Genomic DNA, 27,021 nt, shown 5'->3' with positions numbered 1-27,021 from the left:
TCTGGATCACTGACTCAGGGCCATGACAAATAAAACCTCACAAGTGGAGGACTTACTGTCTTCCTACAGCCAAAAAAAAGTGTTCAGTAGTAATCAGTAATAAATAATAAAATTATAAAAATTTGAGTTATAATACCAAATAATGATAATACTGATAAACTGTAATAACAGTGAATAAAAATCTTAATTACATCTCTGTTTTATTTGGAGTCATTGAAACCAGACTGGTGATGACTATACTTTATAGTCTTGTTATATACTTGTTTTACTAATAATACAGTCACTTCAGGCATAACCTTGATTGGCTCATGTACGATAATAACCTATGCCAGGTATAAGCCTATTGTGGGACTATTCGGTGGAACCTGTCGATTTAAGCAACAGCTAAAGCTTGTGTATTTAAAGTTACTGCAAACCTGCCATCTAGTGATTGAACTCAAAAGTGCAACCAATCCGTATTTCACTGATAAAGGAGTGTTTAGTTTCACTAACACCCGCGTATAATTAAAGAAAGTTACAATTAAAGACAGATGATTTTACACAAGTGTTTTTCCCCCTCTTTCTTTATTTTACTTTGCTGTTTGGTCAGGTGGAACCTTTACACCACAGCACGAGTTGTTTCAGGACGGGATTCTGCCACGTACTCCCGGTAAACGCCAATGTTATGTGCGCATTTGTTTTTTTCGCCGACTGGAAACACGTTTATGCTATAAGTTTGTGCTTGACACGCCGGTCTCTTTGATTTAAACTTGAAGGTGTGGAGCCTGTCATCTGGTAAAAATGTCGGAGCAGTTGTTGCAGTGGTGTGTGGAACAGTTACATCACAAGTTTGGATTGGAGGCGGGTGAAGAAATCGTCCAGTAAGAAAATTTTACCTGCCTGTTATTACTGTCTGCCGTCTGGCTAATTGTAGCATCTGCAGATCAGCTAACTAGTAAGCTAAGCTGCGCTATGGTGTACTTATGTATGTATATGACGTGTCGTTGTCGTTTTTGATACAGCTAATTAATTGTGACACTACAGCTGTATGCCAGTGTATTGACTATTTAGTGGCTCACCGTGAACAAGCTGTTTTGGCTAAAAAGTCAGATTAAACCTTTTTCTACATGACAAGTGTCGAGTGGGACTTTGTGTCTTTATGTATTTTTAATGATTTTAACTATTAAAAATCTACACACATGGTTTACGTGGTTTACATGGTTTAGTGTATGTAAGCGAAACAGTGAACATAGTTTTCTGTTGAGAAATCATAACGTTTTTCATTTGGCAGGTAATAAGCAAATGATATGGACACTAAACCAAGCAAAGTTAGAGTCCACCCATCAGATCAACAGCCTGAAAGCTGATAGTTTATCATAAAGACAGAGATTAAGAACTGCATAAACGTGTACCCTAAAATAAGCAACTTTAACCAATAAGCAACTATGAAAAGCTTTTCGTGGACTAATATGGTAAATGGACTGGTATTTATATAGCTACAGTATATATTACTACAAGTTTCGTTCACCCAACCACACACACATTCGTACAAATGCTTTTTTTTATACCTAAGCTCCTGATATATTAGCATACTTCTAAAATTACTGAAAGACACATATTTTAAAAGTAATTGATAATTAAATGACAGTTCGTCGCTATTTCTGGTCTTTTAAAATGTTAGGCAATGAATTTGTATAGAAACGTCAATAAATGAAGTTGTGCTGTTGTATTTCCAAGATATATTCTATCAATCGAGAAGGCTGAAGAGATTGAGGAATATGTGGGAGACCTCCTGCAGGGTACAGATGGGAAAAAGGGGCAGTTCATTAACGAGCTCCTCAGCAGATGGAAGAAGACTCAAAGACAGGCAGCAGATACCACAGGTCTTTTCATTCTCAAAGAATCTGTTTCATCACCAGGTAAGAAACAAATTTCATTCAGATAGACTACATAAAAGGAACTACAGTAAAAAAACACCCCAGTTGCTCTGAAACAACGTTGATGAAGGTAATTTTTAAAAATATTTTAGATGCACAAGATATGACCCGAGATACCCAGAAGAAATCTAAACGAAAAGGACGCAACAAACAGGAGGTGATGACCGTGAGCCAAGCAGAACCTGTGCCAGAAGCTGTAAAAACCCCCATTGATCTGATGAGGGTGAGTACAAATAATGCCACACTTTTGTTGTCTTCTCACCTGCTTTATGGAGATAATTTGTTACCAAATTGACAGAACTTATAAAATACCAGTCAGACGTTTGGACATGCCTACTCATCAGTGTATGATTTTCTTCTTTCTTTTGTTTTATTTTAATTTTTTTAAAAATATTTTTTACATTGTAGAACAATATGGACATCAAACCTGTGAAGTAACTTAATATGGTAGTCAGATGGGATGGTGTGTCAATTCAGTGCATTCACAGCCTTTCACAATATCCATATCTAACAAAGACATAAAACTGCATTCATCAAAGCAACGGACGGATTTCCACTGGTGTAATATCCAGTTCAGTAATGAGCAGACTTCTAAAATTACTTGTAACTCTGTTTCTTGTTGTTTAAAGTAGTGGATTTTGCTTTTGCTATTCAGTCATGAAGGGCTGAGTCACAGACATGCTTTTTAATGTTTAATCATTTTTATCTTTTTATGGCCTGTTGATAGAATCTTGCTTATGGCATCCCAAATCCTGCTTTGAATAATTTAAAGTAAACTTTGTTTTCTCTTCATATATTCAGGTGATATTTCTGCGTTCTGATACAAAAAAGAATAAAAATAATAAAGAATCCTTAAAAAAAAAAAAAAAAGCGGGATCCAAACTTGTAACTGATATCAATATCATGTTTATTTGTACATGTCCTGTGCCATTTTTATTGTTGTGTTCATTTGTTAAACAGATGTCTTCCTTTCTACTTCTCTTCATTCAATTGTTCTTCAGGCCCAGGAAAATAGTAATACATCATCATCAAAGAAGAAAACAAAGTTTGTCAATCTCTACGCTAAAGAGGGTCAGGACAGGCTGGCTGTGTTACTCCCAGGTCGGCATGCTTGTGAATGCCTTGCCCAAAAGCACAAGCTTATTAACAACTGCATCACCTGTGGCCGTATTGTGTGTGAGCAAGAGGGCTCAGGACCCTGTTTCTTCTGTGGCAGCCTGGTACATATCACTTTAAGTCCTTAGATTGCGTTGCTGTTTTGGGGCTTTTTTTGTCATTCTTCTTGTGCTAAAAGTGTTTTCTGATTAAGGTCTGCACAAAAGAAGAACAGGAGATCCTCCAACGAGACTCCAACAAAAGCCAGAAACTAAGAAAGAAGCTCATGGGCGGTGAGGGTCTTAAGTAGTCAGGACTTATGAAAAGAAACTCTTTGAAAAGATCAACTGGTTTGATACTGTGAGTTTGTTTTTATTTTGGTGACAGACTTCGGAGAAAGAGAATATCTCTCACACCAAGAGGCCACGATGAAGGCTGGGCTGGAGAAAGCAATTCAGCACAAAGACAAACTGCTGGAATATGACAGAAATAGGTATCATAAAACACACAGTTAAGAAAAGAGCTTTACAAGAATGGATAGGTTTACTGCTCTGTGTGCAGTGTTTACACTTTAACAGGACATTTTGATTGCTGTTGAAGATAGTGATGAAAGTTGGTAATAACACTTCACTGCCTCCCTTTAACCCCAGTATCAGAAGAACACAGGTTCTGGATGACGAGTCTGATTACTTTGCCACTGAATCCAATCAGTGGTTGTCACCCAATGAGCGAGAGAAACTGAAGAAAAAGGAAGGGGAGCTGAGAGAGCTTCGCCATGCCTCTCGCAAAGACAGGAAGATCACACTTGACTTTGCTGGTAGACAAGTAATTGAAGAGGGAAACAACCTGAATGAGTATTACAACAAGTAAGATAATCTGACAGCACCTGAATCACAACAGCAATTCCAGATTTATGTTATGTGGTTGTGTTAAACAGCCAGACTTTCTGAAATGTTTCCAATAATTTGCAGGTTGGATGAGACCCTCAAGGCAATGAGCAATGAATCGGTGTCCAAATCACCAATGTATTCTGAAAGAAAGGGTGGACGGCAGGGCCTCAGAGATTTGGTGAATCCCAACATAATGCAATCTGCGCCAGAGGTAACTTGATCCATTCTGAACGTGGCATTTCTTCTTTAATCATTCTTCTTTAGTCATTTGTATTATTTTATAAATTCAAATGAAATATCAGTCAAATCCCTTGAGTTTGCTCTGCACTTTAACCCATCACAAAACAGTGAGCATTGAAACAGACTCTACTGATGTTTCTAACGAATGCTTATTTCAGTGGGTTGATGTTGGAGGGAGTGAAAGCCACAAGAAACCAATGGAGAAGGGAAAGAGTGCAATGGAGGACAAGGGAAGAGAAGAAAGACACCGGTTGAGGCTCCAAGACAAAGAGCTGCAGGAGATGTCCGATGGCGGCTGGTGCCTCAGCATGCACCAACCGTGGGCCTCGCTACTGGTAAAGGGCATCAAGAGGTAAGGACTGTGCAGTGTGTGTGTGTGTGTGTGTGTGTGTTGTGTATATATGATAAACTCCTATAGACACTTGGGTTTTGGCAAAGTGTTGTAATATGTGACATTTTATGTGTGTATGCAGGGTAGAAGGACGAACGTGGTACACGTCACACCGTGGGCGACTTTGGATTGCAGCTGCAGCAAAGAAGCCCACCCCTCAAGAAATCGCAGAGGTGGAAGCCATGTATCGCCACATTTATAAAAAAGGTGCAGATGCTGTACAAAGGAATCATATTGTGAATACTAAAAATGTATTTCTGGTTTAAACAGATTTAAATATGGTGCTGCTGAAGATAGAAAAAAAGCTGCTACAAAATATAATGCATGGGTAATGCTTTCCTTGGCTCAGGAAAAAATTATATAGAAATATTTATGTTAAAAATGCCCCCAGTAGCTTTGTGTGGGCCCTTTTAAAGGCTGTTGTAACAACATTAGCGCTAGGTTTCGTAATAGGCCCTTTGGATCTTATTGCCAAGCTTTGGCCTTTCTCTGTGAAAGCTGTGAAAGGACATAGTGTCTTTAGGGCATATTTAATAAACTTTTTCATTGCACACAGTAAAGTATTTCTAGCAGAAAAGTATATTTGTTTAAATTTGCTAACAAGCACAACTTTCTTTTCATGGGCATGATAAAATGCTGTTAATAACATGTCATATTGGTATCATAATTTAGCGCTGATACAAGTAATATTAATGCTAAACTGGGCTCTGTCATGTTGCTGTCATAAAGTGATACTGATTGCTTTTAATTCCACACATTGTTGATTCAGTGATCCTGGTCTTATCTCCACAGGGCCCATGTTTCCTAAAGACTATCCCACTGGCTGCTTGCTGGGCTGCGTTAATGTGACTGACTGTCTATCTCAGCAGCAATTCAGGGAACAGGTTAGTGAAAGATGTACTTTTACAACCAAAAAAAAACCCAACCAAAAAGTGAAACTCTCAGGTTTCACTACTCTTAACGTTTTCCTTATGACCGATTGGTATTATGGGTTCTGTTTGAAGTCAGTCGTGGGTTCACAGAAACATGAAATGTCTGCAACTGGATTAAAGATGACAGCCTTCCTGTCATCATTTGTGCTTAGTTGTGATCTAAAGTAGTTGTACATTTAAAGTATAAATTAATTCACTTGAGAAAATGTCAATAAATTCTGGGTTTGTACATGAAAAAGGCCATATATAGGGTTTATGTATTTGTCCATGTGAGCCTTGGAGACAGTGTTAAAGTGACGCATCAAACACTTAACTTGTATTAAGTTAGAGACAAAGTTTTGTAATAAGTCTTTTCATTCAGAACTCTGTTAAGTAATGACTCAGTTCCAGTTATAGCAAAAACAGTAGTGGTTGTAAAAACATTGAGACTTCTCATTGTGTTTGAAATGCCCAGTGGATAATTTTGAGTAATAAGTATGATCTCAAGCTCTAGTCCTTTCATGTCAGTACTGTTTAATGACTGTGTAGTTGGCTGTTCTGTGTAATTGTGAGTAATTTGGTGCAGTGCCACTTTCTGTCAGCAGAGAGCAGACTCCACCCTTTTCACAACACCTCCCTGCCAGTTTACAGTGTTACACTAGGGGCAGTATCCACCACAGAAACCAAATACAAGCTCTCGTTACACCAAAATACCTCCCACCAGAGTGGTGGTATGTACATTTTACAGTGGTACCAGTCTTTGTGTGTATTTCAGATATGTTCACAGGAGAAAGCGATTCTACTTGAAATGAAATCCTCCCCCCCCTCTTAGTTCACACTGTTAGAGTGACTGTGAACATGTGATGTAGCAAATAATGCTGCTGCTCCATTAGTGCCATGGTCACTGTTGCCTTGTAGGACTAATAAACTGTTTACTTGAGCTTTTGCACCTAAATCAGTTGAATTAATTGCAGTGTTACCAGATATAAGCTGGAAAATGCACCCTATTACAGCATTATGTGGAAACAGAGTGGCTCTCCCCATTTGCTGTGAATGGAACACATTTAAACTTAATTGCATTGCCATCTTCATTTGGCTGTTTTGCCCCCGGCTTTGCAAGACACTGCTTGTCTCAAATCATTCTTTTACAGACTATTAAATGTGTGTATTATATGTTATTATAACACTTCACCAAGGAACGTTGTGTTTTTTCCTTTAAATTTTCATCTTTAGGTACATGCCTTATTTGATTACATTAGTTACTTTTTATTCTGTACTCTTCACCTCTACCTGGCATACTCAATATATATCGTAACACACGGATACACTCGCATCCATGTAGAATAGTCTTGTTGAACTATTTAAGTGGGGGGAATTCGTCAAATTCTACACATTGCATAAACATGCTCTCACCCTGCAAAGCTGCAAAACCTCTTGCACATGTGCATACATGATCTTCTGCCATCTTTAGTGATAAACAAAAGCAGATCACATTTGGAAACTGCACAGTCTTAAAAAAAAGACTCATACACACAGAAAAGGCAATAATCTGCTTGTGGGTTGTTGTATTTCTGCACATCTCTGCATACACACACAGTATCTCCCTGCATAAAGGCAGTTTTTGTTTTTTTTTTTTAATTCTGAGAAGCTGTGTTTTTGGTTGAAAGAAAAAAATAGCCTTAAAAATGTGTCCTGTTTCATGGTTGCATTCTGACTGCTGGGACCTGTAAATCTAAGGGCTTTCCCCTTTTGTACTCTGTCCTCATTCTCTCCTCCACCACTCATTCCACCCAGGGCTGTAAAATCATGTTTGCAGGCAGTGTGGCTGCCCTTTCATCCTGTGAAAGGGTGTGTGTATGTGTGTGTGTATGTGTGACCACTTGCACAGAGCAGCCATAAATAACACCCCCACCTCACACAAGGCCCCTCAGAAAAAAAGAAAGCAAGACACATGTAGAAAAAAAGTGAACCAACTAGAAAAGAATAGAAAAGAATAACAGCACCAAATGCCTAATGATGGTGCTGAACTGTTAGCTTTTGCCTATTGGAGTCGACATTTTGGAAAAAAGGAAAAGCCATTAATGGTTTAGCGTTTGAATCTTGATTCCTTTTGTGTAAGTAGAAGAGGGCATGTTGTGCTAGTGTATAGTAGCACATAGCTGCACTGCTGGGTTGGGAGAGTGGGTGAGGTGTAGGATTTACTGTCCTGTGCTGGCAGCTGTGGGTGGTTAAAAGGGGGGTGGTGAAGGACAGACAGCCATTATTCTTCAGGCTCTTCTAAATCTGTCTCTTCATGATGTATGAAATATTCAGGGAAAGTGGAATGTGGGAAGATCAGGAGAGCATGAGAGAAACACTACTGACTCACAGAAATGGAAAAAAATGTTTTTAACGCTTAAATGTCACTGATCGACGATTCTGTGTCATTGCACTCGTTCCTCTGTTGGGGCGCTATTGCACAACACCAAAACCCGGAAACCCTGCTGACAGACAGTGCAGAAAGACCACCTCAGGCAGAGCAGGATTTCCATCTGCTTGACTTGGACCAATTCTTTCCCTCATTAGAAACTGACTGGTGTATTGATCCGTTCTCCCTGTAATCTCTCACTCCTCCCAGCTTCCCATCCCCCCCTTAGTACTGATAATTGGCCAGCCATTATGATCTGTATTCTGTCTCTCCACTCCTACCCCCCAGTGCTCACTCAGCAATGGGTGGAGATGTATGCCTGACCTGCCTGCTGCAGAGGGGGGTTGGGATAGAGATGGGTATGTTACAGATTGAAAATGGGAATGTTTTTGCTGCAAAAGGCTAAGTGAGATAATTAAGCATCAACAGAGAGGTGCAGCCAATCTGAGCAGCTTTATAGGTGGTAAAAATGTTACAGATTCTTTATGTTGAGTAAAGCTGCTTTAAGTCAGAAGGAATTTCTCTTTTCTTTTTTCCCCTTTTTTTTTTATATACATAAATCAACACATCCACATATGTGTTCTCTATCTCCACGAAAGCTTCTAGCACAGACAAAGGCACATCAGACCCCATGCAGAGCTTGAATCACACATCTACTTACTCCTGCAGTGAAAAAATTGATTGGATCAATCCATACTCTCATTTAAGGTCTGATTTGTTACCCTGTTTCAAAGACCAGATCACCAGCTGCAGAGATACATGTCTTAGTGAATACAAAAAAAAAGGTCTTCATTCATATGATATGACTAAGAGGACAAGAAGTCAAAGTGGGCAATGTGTGTGAGGGAGGTTTGTACATGCATTATCTGAACAAAGAGCCCTACACATTTCCTAATGATAAAATATTAACATAGTAATCTGTAAGTTGCATCATTCTTTTTTTGCACAGTAATCCAGTCTGTGGTATCTCAGATAAGCATATTTGTTTGACCTCAGAACTGTTAACGGCTGGCATGTAACACATTTCCCAGCTCACGTACCTATCAGTTAAATGCATATTCGTGACATGACTCGAAACGAACTGTTAAAGACTCAGTTTTTGTTTTGTTTTTTCTTTTGTCATTTATTCCACTTTAAGAGCAAAGAAATTTACCTTTTATTTCACGAATGATTTATTTATTTTTGTTGTTAGACAAGAACAGGCTTTGATGTGTCACAGCAGGAATAACACAAGTTAAAATAATCAGGATGGCGGCTGAATTTCAGTTAGCTTCACTTTTAGGGTATTGATCTTGAGCATGCTCACTGTCACGCTTTCATTACTAGAATAAAGCAAATATTAATGTTAGAAGTTAACGATACTTTGCCAACATACTGAGTCAAAACTTACATTTGGGTTTTAAAAGGAAATGCAAGCACTGAAGTGAGTGCTAACTCAGGTGAAACTCTTATTTACAGCATAGCAAGTAAATATAAGAAGATTTTATATAAAAAGCAAGAATATAAAATGGTTTTCTTATGGTGTTCATCTGCTGCATGGATAGATATATATGTTATAGTATACCATCAGCATATATGTTTAGTTGACAACAGCGGCATATGCATATATTTATTGTTTGTCAAAGTCAAAGAGCCATTATACCGCAATAATTAACAGTAATAAAAAAAAAAGCACATACAAAATTAAGTAATTCTGGAATAACCCACTCAGCATGACACATATGACACAAAAACAACAAATCTAAAGTCGGAACGTGGTGTGAGCACTTTTTGACTAGCAGGTTCTTCCCAGCATCTTAGTTCTCCGGAGGATTTAGGCTGCCTCAGTGCCTTTGGCTTCTTCATGTAATCCCAGACTGACTCAGTGTTGATGAGATCAGGGCTCTGTGGGAACCATACCATCTGTTGCAGGACTCCTCGGTCTTCTTGTCACTGATAATTCTTTATGGCCCTCGCTGTGGTATGGTTGGGGTATTTGTCCTGCTGCAGACCTGCTGAGTTTAAGACGATCAGGTGTCTCTCTGAATATACTGCAGTACATCTTTTTCCCCCTTTTACTGAACATGGGTTGCTGAGTCAGATGCTTCACAGTTCAGATTTTACTGATCGCAGACTCATACTGCCAAAATAGCTGAGCGTTGTTCTATGTCTGCCTTTCCCGCTACCTTAATCTCATCTAATCTAATCTGCTGTGCATTGGTCAGTTAATAAAACGAGGCTTTAAGTTGTTCTTCACTGTGGCTTCAAGCCTATTTTTGTGGAATTGTGTATGTAATCTTATTCTAGCTCAGTATATATATATTATATATACTGCAGCTTGGTACATCTGTGCACACTAGCACATGTGAGATAACTGAAACCAGGCTTATACCACATCACACAGCTGCAAGGCTACAGCCACTTATCTGTTAAAAGAAGTGCTGGTTCCTGTGGAATTCCATTTGTGTAAGCTCTGCCTCTGACCTCCAGAGTGGAGCTCCTGTGCTTGTTAGGCCTGCTGGAAGCTCAAACTGATGCCTGCGTTTCCTTGTGTGGTAATGTGATATTTATATGCTGAAAGCCTTCCTGCCAGCATGCCACACACGCACATACACTCACACTCACAGGATATATTGGATGCATTCCAAAGGAAGGGAAGTCAGGCAATGCTGGGTTTTTTTTTCATGCCCCTTTTCTCTGTAACATTGTGTGAATCCTTAGCAGTGGTTGCTTCCCTCTCTTCCTCCTCTCCTCCCCCCTGCATTATTCCATCCATATTTTTCCCTCTCTAACAGTATGTTTTACAGGTCAGTGCGGTGAAGTTGTGTGTGGATGCAGAGAATTCAGTTTACGCTCAGTAAACAGACATGCAAGCTCATACTCAATCATGCATCTTTGGGTCTTGCTTTCGCTCCCTGCCTCTTTCTGTACAACCTCAGTCACACACTAACACGCTGACATTCCTCCCCTTCCTCCCTGTTCCTTGCTGGGCAGTTTGCCACGGCAGAGAGGTCAGACATCATGTGATTCTGCAGTGGTGTGTAGAATGCATTCAGCTCTGGGTCCCCAGGCACTGGATGACAACCAACCGAACCTCAGTCACAGGTTTTCCACAGCATGAAAAATACATAGAACCATCTGCCAGACTCGAAATGGCCTGATACACCGTTTAGAATTTCACTGCAGTCCACAGACCACTTAATTAAATGTCACACAGTTTCTACTGTTGGGGAAACTGCCTGTTAATACCCATTTATTATCTCTGCTTCTTCTCTATTTTGTTCTGCTCATTTAATAGGACTTGTTCCTCTCTCAGTATGCTGATCACAGGAACTCGGAACAATGATAAAGCCAATGCGAGGAATATTTCACGCAGCTCCCTTTTGATGGTTTGAAAGACAGCACCGTTGATGAAAATAAGTCAGAATCAAAGAGAGTAACTGAATATCAACTTACTTGAAGTCTTGAATGCAAAACAGGTTCAAATCCTTCTTTTCTCTTTAAAAATGGTGTGATGTGTTTTTGCTCTTTTAAGTCAGAGCTTTTCAACATATTTCTAATCCACAGCAGTCTTTTCCCTTTTTTGAAGAGATAAAATATCAGTGAAGTCCTAGTCGCTTCTAAACTGTAGTCTCCTGGAATATAAATGGTGAGGGTGTACTTAATTACATGGTGTCTAATATTGACTGTAACAGAAAATATGATTGTTATAAAATATACTAAGAAGAAAAATCAGCAAAATGGGAAGAAATGTTTGTTTTCACACTGACAGGATTCATCTCTAGTTTTTAGTCGTTGCGACACATTCCACGCAAATTCCATTAGTAAGCATTTGGCAAATGACAAACTTTTTTAATATTCAATTCAATTCAATTTTATTTATATAGTGCCAAATGACAACAACAGTCGCCTCAAGGCGCTTTATTTTACCTCTGTATAACATCAGAGTGGATTTAAATCAGTCAACGTGTGATTGAAGTGCAGATTTTCAGCTTTGGTTCAAGCATTCAACAAAAATATTATAATAACTGTTTAGGATTTACAGCAACTTTTATACACTGCCCCCCATTTTAATATGCTCAACAGTAGTTGGTCAATTTAACATAACATGAAATAAAAGGATTGTTTTTAATATTTCAATGACAATCCTCTGTGACCAACTTTGTCCTCAGTAACTGAAAAGCAAGCTCTGTTGGGTTGAGATCAGGTCCCTGATTTAGCCATTGAAAAATATCCTAATTTTTGGTTTGGGTCACTATTCGTTTGCTCTGTGAAGCTCTGTTAGATCAGTCTTGAAGCATCTGGCTGAATCTGAGCAGAGAGCATAGCCCTTACACTTCATAATTCATCCTGCTGCTTCTATCACCAGTCGCATCATCGATAAACACTAGTGACTCGGTTCCACTAGCAGTCATATATGCACATGCCCTTACATTGGTTCTGCCATGTTTGACAGATGATGTGTATATTTTTGATCATAAGCTGTTTCTTTCCTTCATATTTTTTCCTCCTGATCGTACTGTCACGGGTTAAGCTTGGTTTCTTCTGTATAAAAACGTTTTTTCTGGCAGTCTAATCTCACCTTCTTGTTCTTGAGTGCAGTTGGTGGTTTGGACCTTGTTGTAAACCCTTGGTATTTCCATTCATCGTGGTGTCTAATGGTTTAACAATGATTGCTTAACAATTTGAGTGTTCTTGACTTCATTAGATGCTTATTTTTCTTAGTTATTAGTTTAGTTGTTTTCAGTGATCTTTCTGACACTTTGAATCAACTCCAGTTTCTCTATTTACATAAGGCGCACCAGATTATAAGGTGCACTGTCGATGAACGGGTCTGTTTTCATACATAAGGCGCATTAAGCGAAACAAAACAGTCAGATAAGTCAAACTTTACTCAACTCATTCTTCTTGCTTCCTCCACTTCCATACCATTGATTCATTAATGTTGAATTCTCTGGCAGCTGCTCTATTCCCATGTTGTTGCAGTATTTTAATAACTAACCTCATATTGTGGATGGATTATCTGAGTTGTTCTCCTGACTGAAGTTTGGTCCGTTTACAGCATCCTGTCATGCGATTGCATTTGTCTCTAACCATGAGGAACCCTCACGTTAACTTTTATAGAGTGGAAAAAAGTTAGCGTTCATCCTCCAGCTTCACTGTGTTTGTTATGCTAACATAGCTGTGTAGCTAGCGATTACGTAGCACATCATTATATACCAGCTAGCCCAACTTCAGTAACCCTACAAAAGTCACTGCTGTTTAGTTTTCTGTCTTCATTTATGTTGGAAGTGATAGCAGAGCTGTACGTTTGAATTTCTTCAGAAATCTCTCAGTCAGAACATGCTACATCATGTTTAGGTGGAAACTAGCGAGCTAACTTCCTGCTAACTTCTAACTCTGTTAAATGTAATAAATTCTGTTTTCATGGATGCCTGGATGTTAAACTTAATTGTTACACCTGGTAAAGCAGCAACACTGATCATTTTATTAAAGATGAAAGAACAGTTTTTAACTCTCAGTGATGCCGCAGTGTTGACTTTGGACGGAGTTTTGGACCCGGGTTACTCCGCGAGGCTCCTGACTACGGTAGCCGTAATGCTCTGACAATCCATCAAGCGGTGCGGCTTCATAGCTTACCAAAGTCGTACTAAAACATTTTTTGACAGATTTTTGAACACTGTGTACCACATAAAATCGGTTCAAGGTCAGGTAGCACAACCAGAATTCATACATAAAGGCGCCCTGGATTATAAGGTGCACCGTCGATTTTTGAGAAAATTTAAGGATTTTAAGCCTTAAAGTCTGAAAAATATGGTAATTTGTATTAGAAGAGTAAGGGAAGAGTCACAAGTTCCAGTGTCACAGGCTGTCAAGTGTCCATTTACCTTTGAGACTCCTTGAGTGTAACAAGGTTCTAGGTCAAATTCAGTCACTTGACAGAAATCTGTTGTTTAAAAGATAAAATAAAATAACTGTTGCTATTTTTGACAAGTTGCATTTGCAAATCACTCATTTTGGCTCTGCAAACAGTTTTGAAATCTCAGCTGGAACAGAAACACCATTTTTGTTTTTACTGTATGAAGCAGTGTTCTGGCTCTCAGTTTGTACTCTCTTTGATAATGGCACCAACTGTGTTAAACAATGTTTGCATAAAACAAGACCTCGGTGGATGTTGATGTTGTGATCTGTTATTACCATTGCCGCAGGCAAACTTTACCCCCCATAATAAGCTTTAATGAAGCATAGAATCAATATGTTTGACATTTATCTCCCAACTCCACATCTGGTGTTTGTTGTTGATGCCCCAAAATCGCTCCTCATGAGGCCCGTGTCTGTGCCAATTTTCTGTTTTGGAATGGGAAAATGAATGAAGGTTGTGTGTTGTAGTCAGTAAGTACTTGTGCAAAGTCAGTGGGCGACCATGTTTCCCTGCTACGATATTATCAGGAATCGGAAGAGCTCTCAGTTTAATCATTATTCTTTATGCCTGTTCACATCCAAATGTGAGAACAGGCATTACTTCTCTCATTATGTCTAGCTGAGTTTGAGTGTTTTTGCCAACATTCCCCAGGCATGTCTATGCAATTCCTTCATGTCACACATGCCTGTGTGTGTGTTCACTTGAGAAAAGATCTTTATCCAGCCCAGCCCAACCCAGCGTCAGTATTAACACAAGTATCTCTTTTCAAGAGAGAACCAGAGAGACAGAGAGCGTGAGACTCTCTGCTGCTGCAGGGTCACTGATTACAAACTCAATTGTACTCCACTGGGCAATACGTCTGTTCGGCAACTTCCTGGTAGTGACAAGAGATAAATGGAAAGTAGGGGTGGGCATTTGTTTATTGTAAATAACAAATCAGTACTTACCCAGAGTTAATTTACAATGGCTTTCTCTGTCTGTTAAAACTGTCTCTTAAGTGTGGATATGATATTCATCACATGAAGTAGGGATGATCTCATTTCAGTCGATCCAACCTCTGCCGTTTGCCATTTGGCTTCTCAGTTCAGCCATCCTTACAAAGCGCAGTCACAGTACAGATAACATCTTTGCCACATGCCTGTTACACAGCGGGCTATTTTCAGACTTGGACTCGCTCCCATCTTGATGGAAATTGATTCTGTATCGGTCTGTACTGTTATGTTGGGTAACCACATCTAGGTTTTCTCCATGTGTCATCCGGAGTATTCGTCAGAATGCCTGTGACAGCTCATCTTTGGTGTATTTGTCTTTGGTGTGTTAATCTCACTCAATCAACATTTTAATTCCAAAACACAGGAACTGTGCTTTTGATATGAGGTGCTGTCGGTTTAAATGGCAGGAGGAGCGGGGTGATTATTTCCAATGAGGCTCTAGTGATATGTGCTGTGGGAGGCAGGGAGTTGATTGCCTGCCCCATACACACCACTAGGTACTCGTGTGTGATCAAGTAGAATTTACGTCAAACGTGACACGCCTTCGTGCTCAACTCATCGGCTTTCGGTTTTAAAGCCGACAACATAAAAGTACAGAATTTTCCTCATAATTTAGCCTTAGTAGCCACAGACACTATCTTATTTGAGAAGGTTTTTTAATAGAAAAAAAAGGCAGTTCACTTGTTAATAAAGCTATTATGCAGATAAAATGTGCATGGAGATTTCAGTTTTCCAGTGAAGCTTTCAAACTCAGTTAAAGATCGGTTGGTTTCACTTAAAGTGGCCTGGGTGCTATTGCAGTTGCTGTTGCAGAGGCCCAGGTTGTGCTTAACTGGACTCCTCTGTTAGTATTATTTTTTTGTGTAAACAAGTTACTATAGCTAGTCATTGCATTAGGGGTGTAGGAAGATGAAGATGAAAGCATTGATAAAAAGTGTGAGTTTACTGATTCATGCAGTTTCTAATGGAGACATGAAAACAGGGGGAAAAAAAGTAGGCCCAGTGTCATGTTGTTTTATGTTTTTCTTGGTGAAAGAACTGAACAAATAAGATGTGTAGTAGATAGATTTTTCTTAATATTTAAAAAAAGAACAATCAAATTTCCCACGTGTGGGACCAATAAAGGTTGTCTTATCTTATATATCTAATTAAATGGTCTAACATAAGAAATGCAATCGTATGTTTATAGCTGACCAGATTTTACCTGACAGCATATTCAAATATCTCTCTGCTTATCATCCTTATTCATAATAAAACATAGTGAGTTTGAACACTTCATTCAAATCTTGTTTTATGTCTTAGTCACCAAGTGATTAATGAGTCATAGAAGTATGTTTGTGCTCGACAGTGTTACTGTTGGAATTATAGAGTGTAGCGAGCAATGGCAGTCAGACGTTTGTTTCTTTAAATCTAGTAACGCAAAACATAAATCTGTTTATGGCCAGTCCAGAGGTCTACTTTGTGAGAAAATAACTATTTTCTGACTCATGTACATTTAAAGAATGGTAAGTTACATGTAAACTGTTTCCTTGACTGGAGAGGTTTTATCACATTAAGCTTGTTTTAGAATTTGGCCAAAGGCCTTCATAGATTGATCTCCTGTTTCTGTGTTTTAGCTTACATCAAGAAATAAATGTATTCTGCAGTACAATGGAAATCCAATATTCAGGAATTTGCAGTGTTACTCCACCGCCAGCCGGGACTGTTTCATTCTGCTGCCTTTTCCTATATTTAGTGATGCTTGTTGGCGCACCCACTCCACAAGCCCTTCTGCCATTGCTCAAGAAGCAAATATGACACGATTTGCTGTTGTTGGCCAACTGTGTGAAGTATTGATTTACATGTCAGATCATCCTTGGAATGTAACCGTTTTTGTGGTCATTGATGCAAGAATATGACGCAACATAATTATATTTTAATAGTGATGTTTTAAACAACACATGGTCTGTGCGGAGGCATGTTATCACCATGAGGACAGAATCTTTTCTTCCATTTGAAAGATGACCTTTTTTCTAAGAGCTGTTTTGTCAAACTGTTTGAGTCTAGATGTAATAATATTGGAATTTCCTAAAAGCTAAAAGGTTTGTGTCTGCTGTTCAAATAAAGATGCAGTTTTAATATTTAACAGAAAATTGGATAATGCACAAGACAGAAAGTTATCGTCCGGATTTGTACTCAAATGTTTACTGTGTCTGGGAAAACTTAGTTTTATCTAATATGTTTGAAGTTTAATCCATCATACATAAGTGATATAAGAAGCTGGCATTTACATAGAACATTGTGTGGTCGCAAAGCTAAGTACTGACAAGGTCCTGTTGAGACTACAGAGAAAAGTTATGGCTCTTTGTTGATTTTCTGTTGTTTTTTCATACATTATCTCTGCCAGCAAAAATTGGTATCAGTTAGGCTATATCAAGAGCAGGGCTGGGAAGTAACCAAGTACAAATACTTTGTTTCTGTACTTAAATGGAGATTTCAGGTGTCTGTACTTTACTTTTGTATTTATTTTTCTGACAGCGTTTTTCTTTTGCTGTGTGCATTTTCACATAAATATCTTTTTGTTCCTTACATTTTCAAAACAGGCTAATTACGTTTGGCTTAAGACATTTGAGGGGAGTTGTTGTTTCACATCACTGCACGCTTTTAAACATCAAACCGATTTGAGCCTGAACAATAACACAGGAAAGGCAATCCTAACGGTGTATCAATCAATCGCATGCAAAGAGATGAAAGAGGCAAAACTTTGTAAGTTAATAATTTATATCGCCATAGTTACAGGTTAAAGTGGGCTGATGTTTTGTTTTGTTTTGTGTAGATGTCCATAAGCCATGGTACCGGTACTTCAGCATCTAGCTAGCCCTATGGAAAAGGAGTGAGAATAAAAGGAGTAAAGTTCTTAAAGTTTAAGTGACAGGTAATTTCAAATGTAACATTTCTATCAGCTCAACAAATATTAGCAAACGTACAAACTTTTTCTGTGCAGTCTGTCGCACACTGTGTCTGTTGATTTCTCTCTAAGATGTAAGAAAGACAGGACACGAGAGACGGGGAATAGAAAAGAGCTTATATTTAAAGATATTCAATTCAGTTCAGTTTTATTTATATAGCGCCAAATCACAACAACAGTTGCCTCAAGGCAATAATACATACAGAGAAAAACCCAAGAATCATATGACCCCCTATGAGCAAGCACTTTGGCGACAGTGGGAAGGAAAAACTCCCTTTTAACAGGAAGGAAGCTCCGACAGAACCAGGCTCAGGGAGACTCAGCCATCTGCTGCGACCGGATATGGATTGCTCAGTGGCATTTGATAAACTGGGAATTTAAAGATTCATGTAAAGTCCTGGGTTTGTTTTCAACCAGATCTTGGCTTTGTATATGATGTGAAGTTATGATTTTTCATATTGTGAAACATCCTGCAAAACAAATTAATGTATACGTAAATACTTTGTGCTATTTAAATTGGATTTTTCTCAACACAAAACCCCTTGAAGCAGTAGTTGTTGTGATTTGGTGCTACATAAATATAATTGAATTGGATTGAAATGGAGATTGCATGAAAATACTCTGCAGTGTAGTGCAGGATAAACAGGTTAGCTTGTTGTACTCTGATGGATTTAAAGTGAGAACAGCGTGTTGGTCTCGTTCAGAGTGTCTGATGTTCCATGGCCAGAGTTAGGTTACATAAAGTGTAGCAGAGATGAATTTCCATTTTAGCTAAAGAGGCTGAGAGTCAGTGACTGAATTCTAACTTCACACCAACTGTATACTGTCGAGTATAAAACCAGTAAACAGTATACTGGATGGATGGAAATCGACCAAGACAACTCACGAAACATCTGTTTACATGTGGTTGAATTTAGATGCATAAATCCACAAAGAGCAACAGCAGATCACATGAAAAAAGAACACTTGAATTGCCATCAGGATATAGTTTCAAGAAGGTCTGTAGGTGATAACTGTCCCTGTATTATTGTCAGCTGCTTATGTGCAATGCAGAAAAATGTATAGCAATTGCCTAATCTTTTTTTTTTTCTATTAAAGCGAAAGATAATTCAATAATGCAAAGAAACCTAAAGTATTAATTCCATCTCTTAGCTGTATTTAACCACTCAAAAAATTTGGATTACTTGGAAAAGGCTGTAAAGATATAAATTGAAAAGGGGCTCCTATTCAGCACCCTTGTACCCTCCGTTAGAACATATCAGTCGGATCACCTTATCTATTGTACGGTATAGTACTAACCCATGGGCTTGGAGAAACCTAAAACATGCCTTTGATAAGAATCGAGGGTTCTTTTTGTGCTCCTTTCTCAAACCATGCTTACTGCCAGCTTTGAAGGAAGGAGGGAAGAGACAGTTGTTTCCCACAGAGGCTGAGTGAACACAGATGGCAGGGCTGCACCCCGACGTCAGAATATCAAAGCAAATATTCACCTCAAGAGACAGACGTGTTCATAAACTCCCCAGTTCTTCTCAATTTCCACATTATGAAATCAAATGCCCACTGTGAAGTGGTTTGTTACCTTACTTAAAATACAAGCATTTTTGCTGACAGCACCTGTGTAAAGGAGAGGTGGATTTGTGGCACCGATAAAAGGAGATTGTGGTGGAAAATAAGAAGTTTTAATGCCTTAGATTCCCTGGAATTTTTCTTTGAAGTCGAGGGTTGAAGGCAGACATAGTAATTGTCTCCAGGGGTTCGTGTGTGTGTGTGCGTGCGTGCATGTGTGTTTTAAAGGAAACCACCAAGTAGAAGCGCTTGCCATGAGGTTGTCTGATAATTATAACATCCACTTTTTCCATGTTTGGTACTTGCAGCTTCTGAACTGCACTGTTAAATGCATTGTTTTGTATCTCCACTATATTTTTCACTGCACATTTGAAATAACTCTATTTTTCAGTATTGCCAGAGTCCAGCAGACATCAAACAGAAGCTTGACTATGAGTAAAAGAGAGGACCCTTTTTCTTGGAAAGTTCCAGCAGTTTGTATTTTTGAGTCTAAAAGGCTTTGACTGTTGTGAGACAGTCTTGTTTTCCTCTTGCCCAAAGGCCTCCGCAGGAGGTGAAGTCATAAACATGGCTGGGAAAGTGGAACTGGGCTAAGTGAGGAAGTCTGTGTGAATCTCACTGCAAAAACACATGACTTCACTACACCTGTCAGCACTGGAACTGGCTGAAAAGCCTAATGTGCAGCTTGCCCTTTACCAACATTTTTATTTGCAGAGCTGAAGTGTTTGCTTATGAGTCACAAAGGTAGAAAATTGATAAATACCTTTTGCTCCTTAGTCCTTATGTCAAGTCAAGTCAAGTTTATTTATAGAGCACATTTAAAAACAACCAAGGCTGACCAAAGTGCTGTACAGTAAATACAGATAAAAATACAATAGAACACAATTTCGTAGTAACACCTCGCTGATAAAAATAAAATAAAAATAAATAAAACAAATAAATTAATCCTTTCTAAAAGCCAATGAAAAGAGGTGAGTTTTAAGAGCGGTTTTAAAAGTTTCTAGGCTTTTGGAGAGTCTGACGTGAGGAGAAATTTCAATACTGTGAAATTTCAGTACTGGGCTGGTGACACCTTGAAGTTATTTGCATGAAAATAAAAAAATGAGTTACTGACTGGCTGAGTTGATTCTTGAGTCAAAACCACAAAACCACACAATTAATATAGTAAAACCGTGCATAGACTTTTGGGTAGAATTGAGATATAGCCCATTTTGCCGCTGCATCTTACTTCCCCAGTCATGGGCTAAATGCAGTTTAATTCACTCTCAGAGTGCTGGAGTTAGGCTTTGTCGGGGTTTACGATGCATTTTCTGTCCAGTGATGACAAAAATATGTTGGCTGCCCCAGGTTTAATGGAATTTCACATTAACGCTGATGGTTTGATTAGAATTGAAAATGAATTTTAACTTAATTTATGGCAAAGTGCAAACTTATGTCTGACCCTGCATATCTCGTGAAACCGGAAGTATTTTTTTAGGGAATTTTTTTTTTTTTAGTTGAACACTGACTGACACGGGGGCAGTAATTGGAAAATCGTGGCCTTGGTGCCGAGCTTCTAATAATGAGACATGTCTCTTGCGTTGAGGATATTAATAATGTAAAAAAATTCAGGAGCCAGTGTTGGACACTCCTGGATAATTAATGTTCACTCTCTAACTTGACACCAGTTGATTCTGTAGGTGAAGGAGTATGCTAAATTTTTAATCATCACCATGCAACTCTGTGCCTAAGCTCCACTGAAAGAGACTAAATGAGCTGCAGTAGCTGGTATCGGTTTGGGTTATGAGCAAGTACGATCTTAATCCTGTGTTTTGCACAAGCTGAGGGCTTCTCGTTTTAGTCTTGACAAAGGTTTGAGAATTATTGTTCTGTAAGCAAAGGTAAAAGCATTGATCGTTATAAGGTGTCAGTTCATAGATTAACTTGCAAGCTGTTCAGTTGATCACATTATTTCCTCTTAAAACAACTCTTACATGGTTTTAACATAGCTGAAAGGATTTGCTGCTGGTACAAGTAAAGTAGTTGAAACCTGGGTATATTTGTCATTGGTAAAAAAGTTTTAAAAAAAAATTTATTAATTAATTAATGACAGTTATACGTTTATCAAAATAGTTGCTGACAGCCAACTGGGATTTATTGGAAAAAATGGTGGCTGAGAGTCCAAAAGACAACTGAAATGTATGATGTCTGCAAAGAGGCCACAGGCTACACTTACATGTGCTGTGCAATTTGGCCGCTAGCCAAACTCTGGTAGAGCTGTTTACATGTACCCTTGATACCGTGCAGCTGAGTGACTTTGTTACCATGAATAAACCAGTTAACACAATATTCCTATCCACCTGAGCTGTTTAGCCCACAAATGGCTGACCTGCATTCTAATGTCTATTGATGTAGCTACTAAATACAAAAAGTCAGCTTTTTAATGCAATAACATCTGTTATTACATTTGATGCATTTGATACGTTTGCATAAGTGAATATCAGAACTGATGTACAGGAAGGAAGAGCTGTAAATACAAAATGCTTGGTGTGTGAACTGTAGTTCTCATTGTGAAGGCTGCATTGATACATTTTTATATTTATAAGGAACATTTAAGACATGTGCACTTATTGCTGTTTTTCACTTTCAAACAGAAAAGCTGTTTCATTCATTCCAGTCAACACCTCTTTGTTGCTCTTTCATCATTTTAAGTTTCTCTTAATGAAACTCAACACTTCCTGCAGATGTTTGACAGTAAATGTGATGTGAAAATATTTTTTTCTCCTCAACTGCTGGAAGGCTTTTAATGTCAAACAGATGAAGGCGCGACTTTGAATTAACAGCAAACGACATATGGTGGCAAATCAGAAAACATGGAGGATCCCTGCTAAACTACCGGAGTCGTTTTTTGTAAATATTAAAATCGTCTCAGTCTTTGACGGCAGCAGCAGCTAAACAGCCGCACCTCATTGCTGGTGCTTTACTTCAACAGTGATGTAGATCTTTGCTGAAACTGCTGTTGGGTGACTTTTTAGTTTGATGTTCTAGCATTTTTTGTGAAGCGCTTTGTGATATTTATCTTGGAAGGTTCTGTGGAAATAAAATTTTACTAGACTGACATTTTCTGAAGTTGCCCTTTGTCACAGGAGATGGTTCATGTCCGCTACATTCTCACTGGTAGAAATTCGCATTCTACTTTGGTTAAGGATGCTGCCTAAATAGTGTGCAGGAGGCAGGACGCATAACTTGTTCACTGTGAAATGATAAAACCATTACATCTTTACTGTGGAGGTGGTGGGTAAGGAACAACAAATGCCCAATGTCCATCCACCTCCTATAAAAAAAGTAATATCTAGAGAACTTCAGGGCTGAAATGCCCTGAAAAGGGGTCTTTTCATGTTTAACGTAGTTGGGTGCGCTTGTGAAAAGAAAGACTTAACCTCGATATAACTGGGGTTTAACTTAAACTTTAATGTTGCATAAACTATCACATCAACTTCAACTTGTCGGCCCTGCGAACAACCGCTGCACCTGGCTCAAACAGTCTCTCCTCCACAGATTCCTCATTTATAAAGTGATCTATGAACCCTAACATTATGGCTAATAGGTGTAGTCTCCCATATCAATGCAGCTTGCCAATATTGAAGAACCATTTACTACCTAAGAGGCAAAGAGTGAAAGCATGTTCTTGGTTTTTAACATTAAATTTATTGTTGTAGACAGGGGCAGTACAAAAGTGACCTCCCGCAGACTGCTTTTAAGCTTACATGTACTTGGTTTCCATTTGATTAATTGGTTCTGTCACACACAAGCGCTAAAACTTTACCTTTAAACACCTATTTTTTAAATACAGCTCCCTGGACAGTGTTAAATCTGGTATAGATGTTTATACGTGTGTCTAATTCATGTAACGTTTCATATCCAATCTAGAATTCACTATCGAATTAAACATGTTCTGTTGACTTGTGAACTAATAAATAGAAGAAAATATCAAGGGCCATTTTCTGCTGAGCTGATTATTCAAACACAGAAGAGAAAAGCGATGTGTGAACATCTTTAGGGCTTCATACCTTCGATGACAATCTTGCCAACACAAATAAGGCTGCATGCCAACTTTGCGGGGAGAAAAAAAACAGGTTACCTTACTATGACAACAAAAGTCTATGCTCATGAGTTTGCCACCCAGTTTATAGGCAGTGGAGCGGAAGTTAGTGCATTTCTGCATAGAGAAATGGAGCATTGCCAGCTTTTCAGTCTTATCTGAGCACCTATTGTTCACCACACTAGTCCTCAGTTGTTAGAAGCTTGTAAAGAAAAATTCCATTCATCGCTGATAAATCAGATTTACAGGCACTGCTATGCAGCTCATCAGTTACAGATTTTAGGATAGAGACAGAAGTAGAGTCACATTGTAAAAGTCCAAGTAGCACCAATCTCAGTGATTGCTTATTGATAGATCCTTTAAAATTATTTTGAATTTATCACATTTATGTGTTTTTTTTTTCTTCATTAATTAATTTTTTGAAACAGAAATGTAACAAGACGGCATGAAAACAAATTGGCACCGCTCATGATGTCATTCAGTTAAAGCAGGAAAATGTACAATTGTGTGTCTGTGTTTGTGCAGTCATGTCTGTGCATTTTGTTGTCTTTGAATGTCTGTGCTGCCTGCATGTGCTCTGTTCCTGTGTTGTTCGGCGATGGAAAAACAAATAACACACTTAGTGCGTGTAAAAGGCTGAAAAGCAGTTTGAGTACAAGTTTCCTCGGGGCAGCTGCATTTGTTGGCGGGTTAATGAATGCCAGAAACATGCTTGTGTTGTTTGGGGAACACAATAGATTAAAGAACGATTGGCAAAGGATTGCTGTTGCATACAGTTCCCAACAACACCCTTTCACCTCCCACATGTAGCCCATAGCTCAGAGACAACCCATCTGTTTCTGCATTCCCAGGGTGAAACCAGCCTTGACAGAACTGGCTAAGCAGTATTTCAAAAGTGTCCTCTCAGGGAAGACGCAGTTGGTTTTGTGTAGTTCCCTATCTATCAGAGTCTCCGCCTCTGTATTCTTATTATCTGTCTTTCTTCCCAAATCGTATTCCTCATTTTTACTCTCTGGTCCCCCCCCCCCTTCCCATTCCCCTTATTCCACCCTCCTCATTTTTAAAAGCCACATGCTCCCAGCCCGTCTGGCTCAGTTGCACCCTGCCAATGAAGGGCTTTTTATTGGGCTGAGATTGAGTGCAGCCAAGCAGGGCCTGGCTAGGGCTGAGGCAGGGGCCAGCCTCACAGTCCCCCAACCCCTCCCCCTTTCACTGCACAGCCCACTCCACATGCCTGTTCTGGTCTGGCCCTGTCGCCCAGAAGGAGATTACTTGTCTCTGCTGCCCTTAATTGCCGACAGCAGCTGAAAAGAGCCAGAGAGAGGGAGAGAGACATTGTAGAAAGAGGAGAGGGAACAGTGTTGGCTTGTTGAGCTGTTACTTGACAAGCTTGGGCTTAAAGGTTTGTGTTCCTGCTGTCAAATCCTGACTCTGTTTTAGCTGTTTTTATTAAGATGGATGTTGTTTACTTAAATACCGATGCTAGCTCATGGTATTTGGACTGTATTTTGAATAAATAGTACAGTATATCGAACGCAGATGACTTGTTGAGGAAGAAAAGCTGATAAAGTACGCATGTGAAATATAAAACTCATAAACCTCAGTCCATGTTACATTAATATAAAGATGTGTGGTAAGAGCAGTGGGGTCACTGTGTCCTCTCACTGCCCTCTAAGCCAGTGTTATTCTTTTATGGCCAAAGGCTTCCTTCCAGCAGACCCTTTTTACTTTTTCCAATGAACTTGTGAATTTCATATTATTGCACTTGGTTATTGTTGAATCCCCTCCGGCTTGATCCCAGCAAATTAAATAGTGGGCAGTTTATTGAACTGGCAGTCTCTGAAGAGGCTGTGATGCTTTATGAATTTTTCACCTCTTCATTTTGCTGTTTAGTATGTTATATCAGCCTTCATTCAGCTGTGCTCCTGTTAAATATTTTGAGTCCATATTTGCAGCATGTTGCCTGCTTAACTCCCACACATCCCACTTCAGCATGTACTTCCAAAGCATTGCAGTATGTCTAGCTTGCAAATACAAAGATGTTTCAGTTTGTTGGAGCCCTGTTTTTTATCCCCTGGCACAAACAAATGATTAAACAACCTCTGTGATGTTTAAATACCCTTTTTTTTTTGTACACCGCTGTGCATGAAAACAGTACGCCAACATATAACAGACCTTACATTGTCAGCTCCTTGCTACAAAAATGGAGTCCATTCCGATTGAGCCCACATGTGAAAGATCAGAAAAATAGTGTGTGTGTGTGTGTGTGTGTGTGTGTGTGTAAAAGTGTGTGTGTGTGTGTGCGTGTGTGTGTGCGTAAAAGCCATCTTTTACCTAATTCAAAAAAAGCATATTTCTAATAGTAGAAAACTGTCTCAATGGAGAGCAATCCCCTGTTTCCATTATATTTGTCAAAAAGCAACTCTGGAATCATCTGTTTAAGCAGTTAAATGTAAAACTGCCATCAGGAAACATCTGAGGGAGAGAGTGTGGTTGCTGGCTGTTGCTAATTAAGAAAAAAGTGTATGATGCTGTACTGAAAGTGTCCTTGTGATTATTTTGGTTGCTAACAGGTTGCCATGGATTGCCCGTAGCGTGGAAAATGCAGACTTGTCTACAACCAGTAACCTGATAATCGCAGAGAACTATAGAAACAGTGAACATGCAACTTTTATTTTGAAGGTGAAATTTCTCACTCTCTGGCTTGGTTCCAGAGGCGGAGCCAGACATTTGAAACACCCGGGGCTTAGCCCTAAAGGGTAGTATGCATGTGGGATTTTTTTGTTTGAGTTGTTTTGAGTTTTGTTCAAAAAAGAATGACTTCAAATAGGGAAAAATATAAATCACATGTGCAGGACACCTTAAACTAGTTTTTTAATTAAGCAGCAAGGCAGAACAAAGTCGGGGCTGTATCAAGACACGAGGACTAAACCCCAATTCAACCAGACCAAGAACTGATCCAGAATTAAAACAGGACTACAACAGTTCAAAATCAGGACTACTGAGGACTTAACCAAAGCTACGTCCACACGTACACGGGTATTTTTGAAAACGGAGATTTTCAGTTTTCGTTTTAAAAAATAATCCTGTCCACACGTAAAGGCAGAAATGAAGGGAAACGCTGCTATGAAAATGCCAAAGCAACAGGTGGCGATATATTCCTAACCGTGTAGAAATGTTGGCCAATCAGAAGTCTAGAAGCCTCGGTCGGAAATAGTAAACAAAGATGGGGCATAGAAGCAGAACCGAGTCGTATGTGTGGAGGGACAGTAACTGTGTGTGTATATGTAAGCATTTAAACACTGCAGAGAGTAAAATTAATAGTAACAGTATTGTAGAAATTCATTTCACCGAAACAATAACATGGTGCACAGTGTGACGTCAAAAAAGGCGCACACCTTTGACGCTGCATTTTCTGCGTTTTCTGCGTTTTTCTCGTCCACACGTAAATGCAAAAACTGAGTTTTCAAAAATCTCCACCCTGGCTGGAGTTTTTAAAAATCTTCGTTTTCAGTGACCGAAAACGCTGTTTACGTGTGGACGGAAGGTGCAAACGCATAGAAAAATCTGCGTTTTCAAAAATACCCGTGTACGTGTGGACGTAGCCAAAGACAGAACCAGAATCACAACTAGATGATAGTAGCACTAAAAATCATCATAGACCTGCACTACACTTATTTTTT

At 39.0% G+C, this 27,021-nt stretch overlaps 1 protein-coding gene across 3 annotated transcripts in view; it reads left to right on the top strand.

The window, feature by feature from the left end:
* The first annotated feature begins 646 nt into the window (after positions 1-646).
* trip4 (thyroid hormone receptor interactor 4) overlaps positions 647-27,021 on the top strand; it is an 84,662-nt gene continuing 58,287 nt past the window's right edge. The window contains exons 1-11 of one of the 3 annotated variants that reach the window (XM_042228716.1): positions 647-860; positions 1,717-1,898; positions 2,009-2,139; positions 2,918-3,136; positions 3,226-3,304; positions 3,399-3,504; positions 3,662-3,877; positions 3,983-4,112; positions 4,300-4,493; positions 4,615-4,739; positions 5,325-5,416. In XM_042228716.1, coding sequence (XP_042084650.1) covers positions 781-860; positions 1,717-1,898; positions 2,009-2,139; positions 2,918-3,136; positions 3,226-3,304; positions 3,399-3,504; positions 3,662-3,877; positions 3,983-4,112; positions 4,300-4,493; positions 4,615-4,739; positions 5,325-5,416 — 1,554 coding nt within the window. In that variant the 5' untranslated portion in view covers positions 647-780. The remainder of the gene's footprint in view (positions 861-1,716; positions 1,899-2,008; positions 2,140-2,917; positions 3,137-3,225; positions 3,305-3,398; positions 3,505-3,661; positions 3,878-3,982; positions 4,113-4,299; positions 4,494-4,614; positions 4,740-5,324; positions 5,417-27,021) is intronic. The other 2 variants (XM_042228717.1, XM_005942485.2) reach the window with 2 other exon arrangements.

The sequence above is a fragment of the Haplochromis burtoni genome, unplaced genomic scaffold (assembly GCF_018398535.1).
Source record: "Haplochromis burtoni strain Fernald_Lab_line unplaced genomic scaffold, NCSU_Asbu1 Contig_343, whole genome shotgun sequence".
Lineage (NCBI taxonomy): Eukaryota > Metazoa > Chordata > Actinopteri > Cichliformes > Cichlidae > Haplochromis > Haplochromis burtoni.
This window is presented reverse-complemented; position numbering and strand designations above follow the sequence as displayed.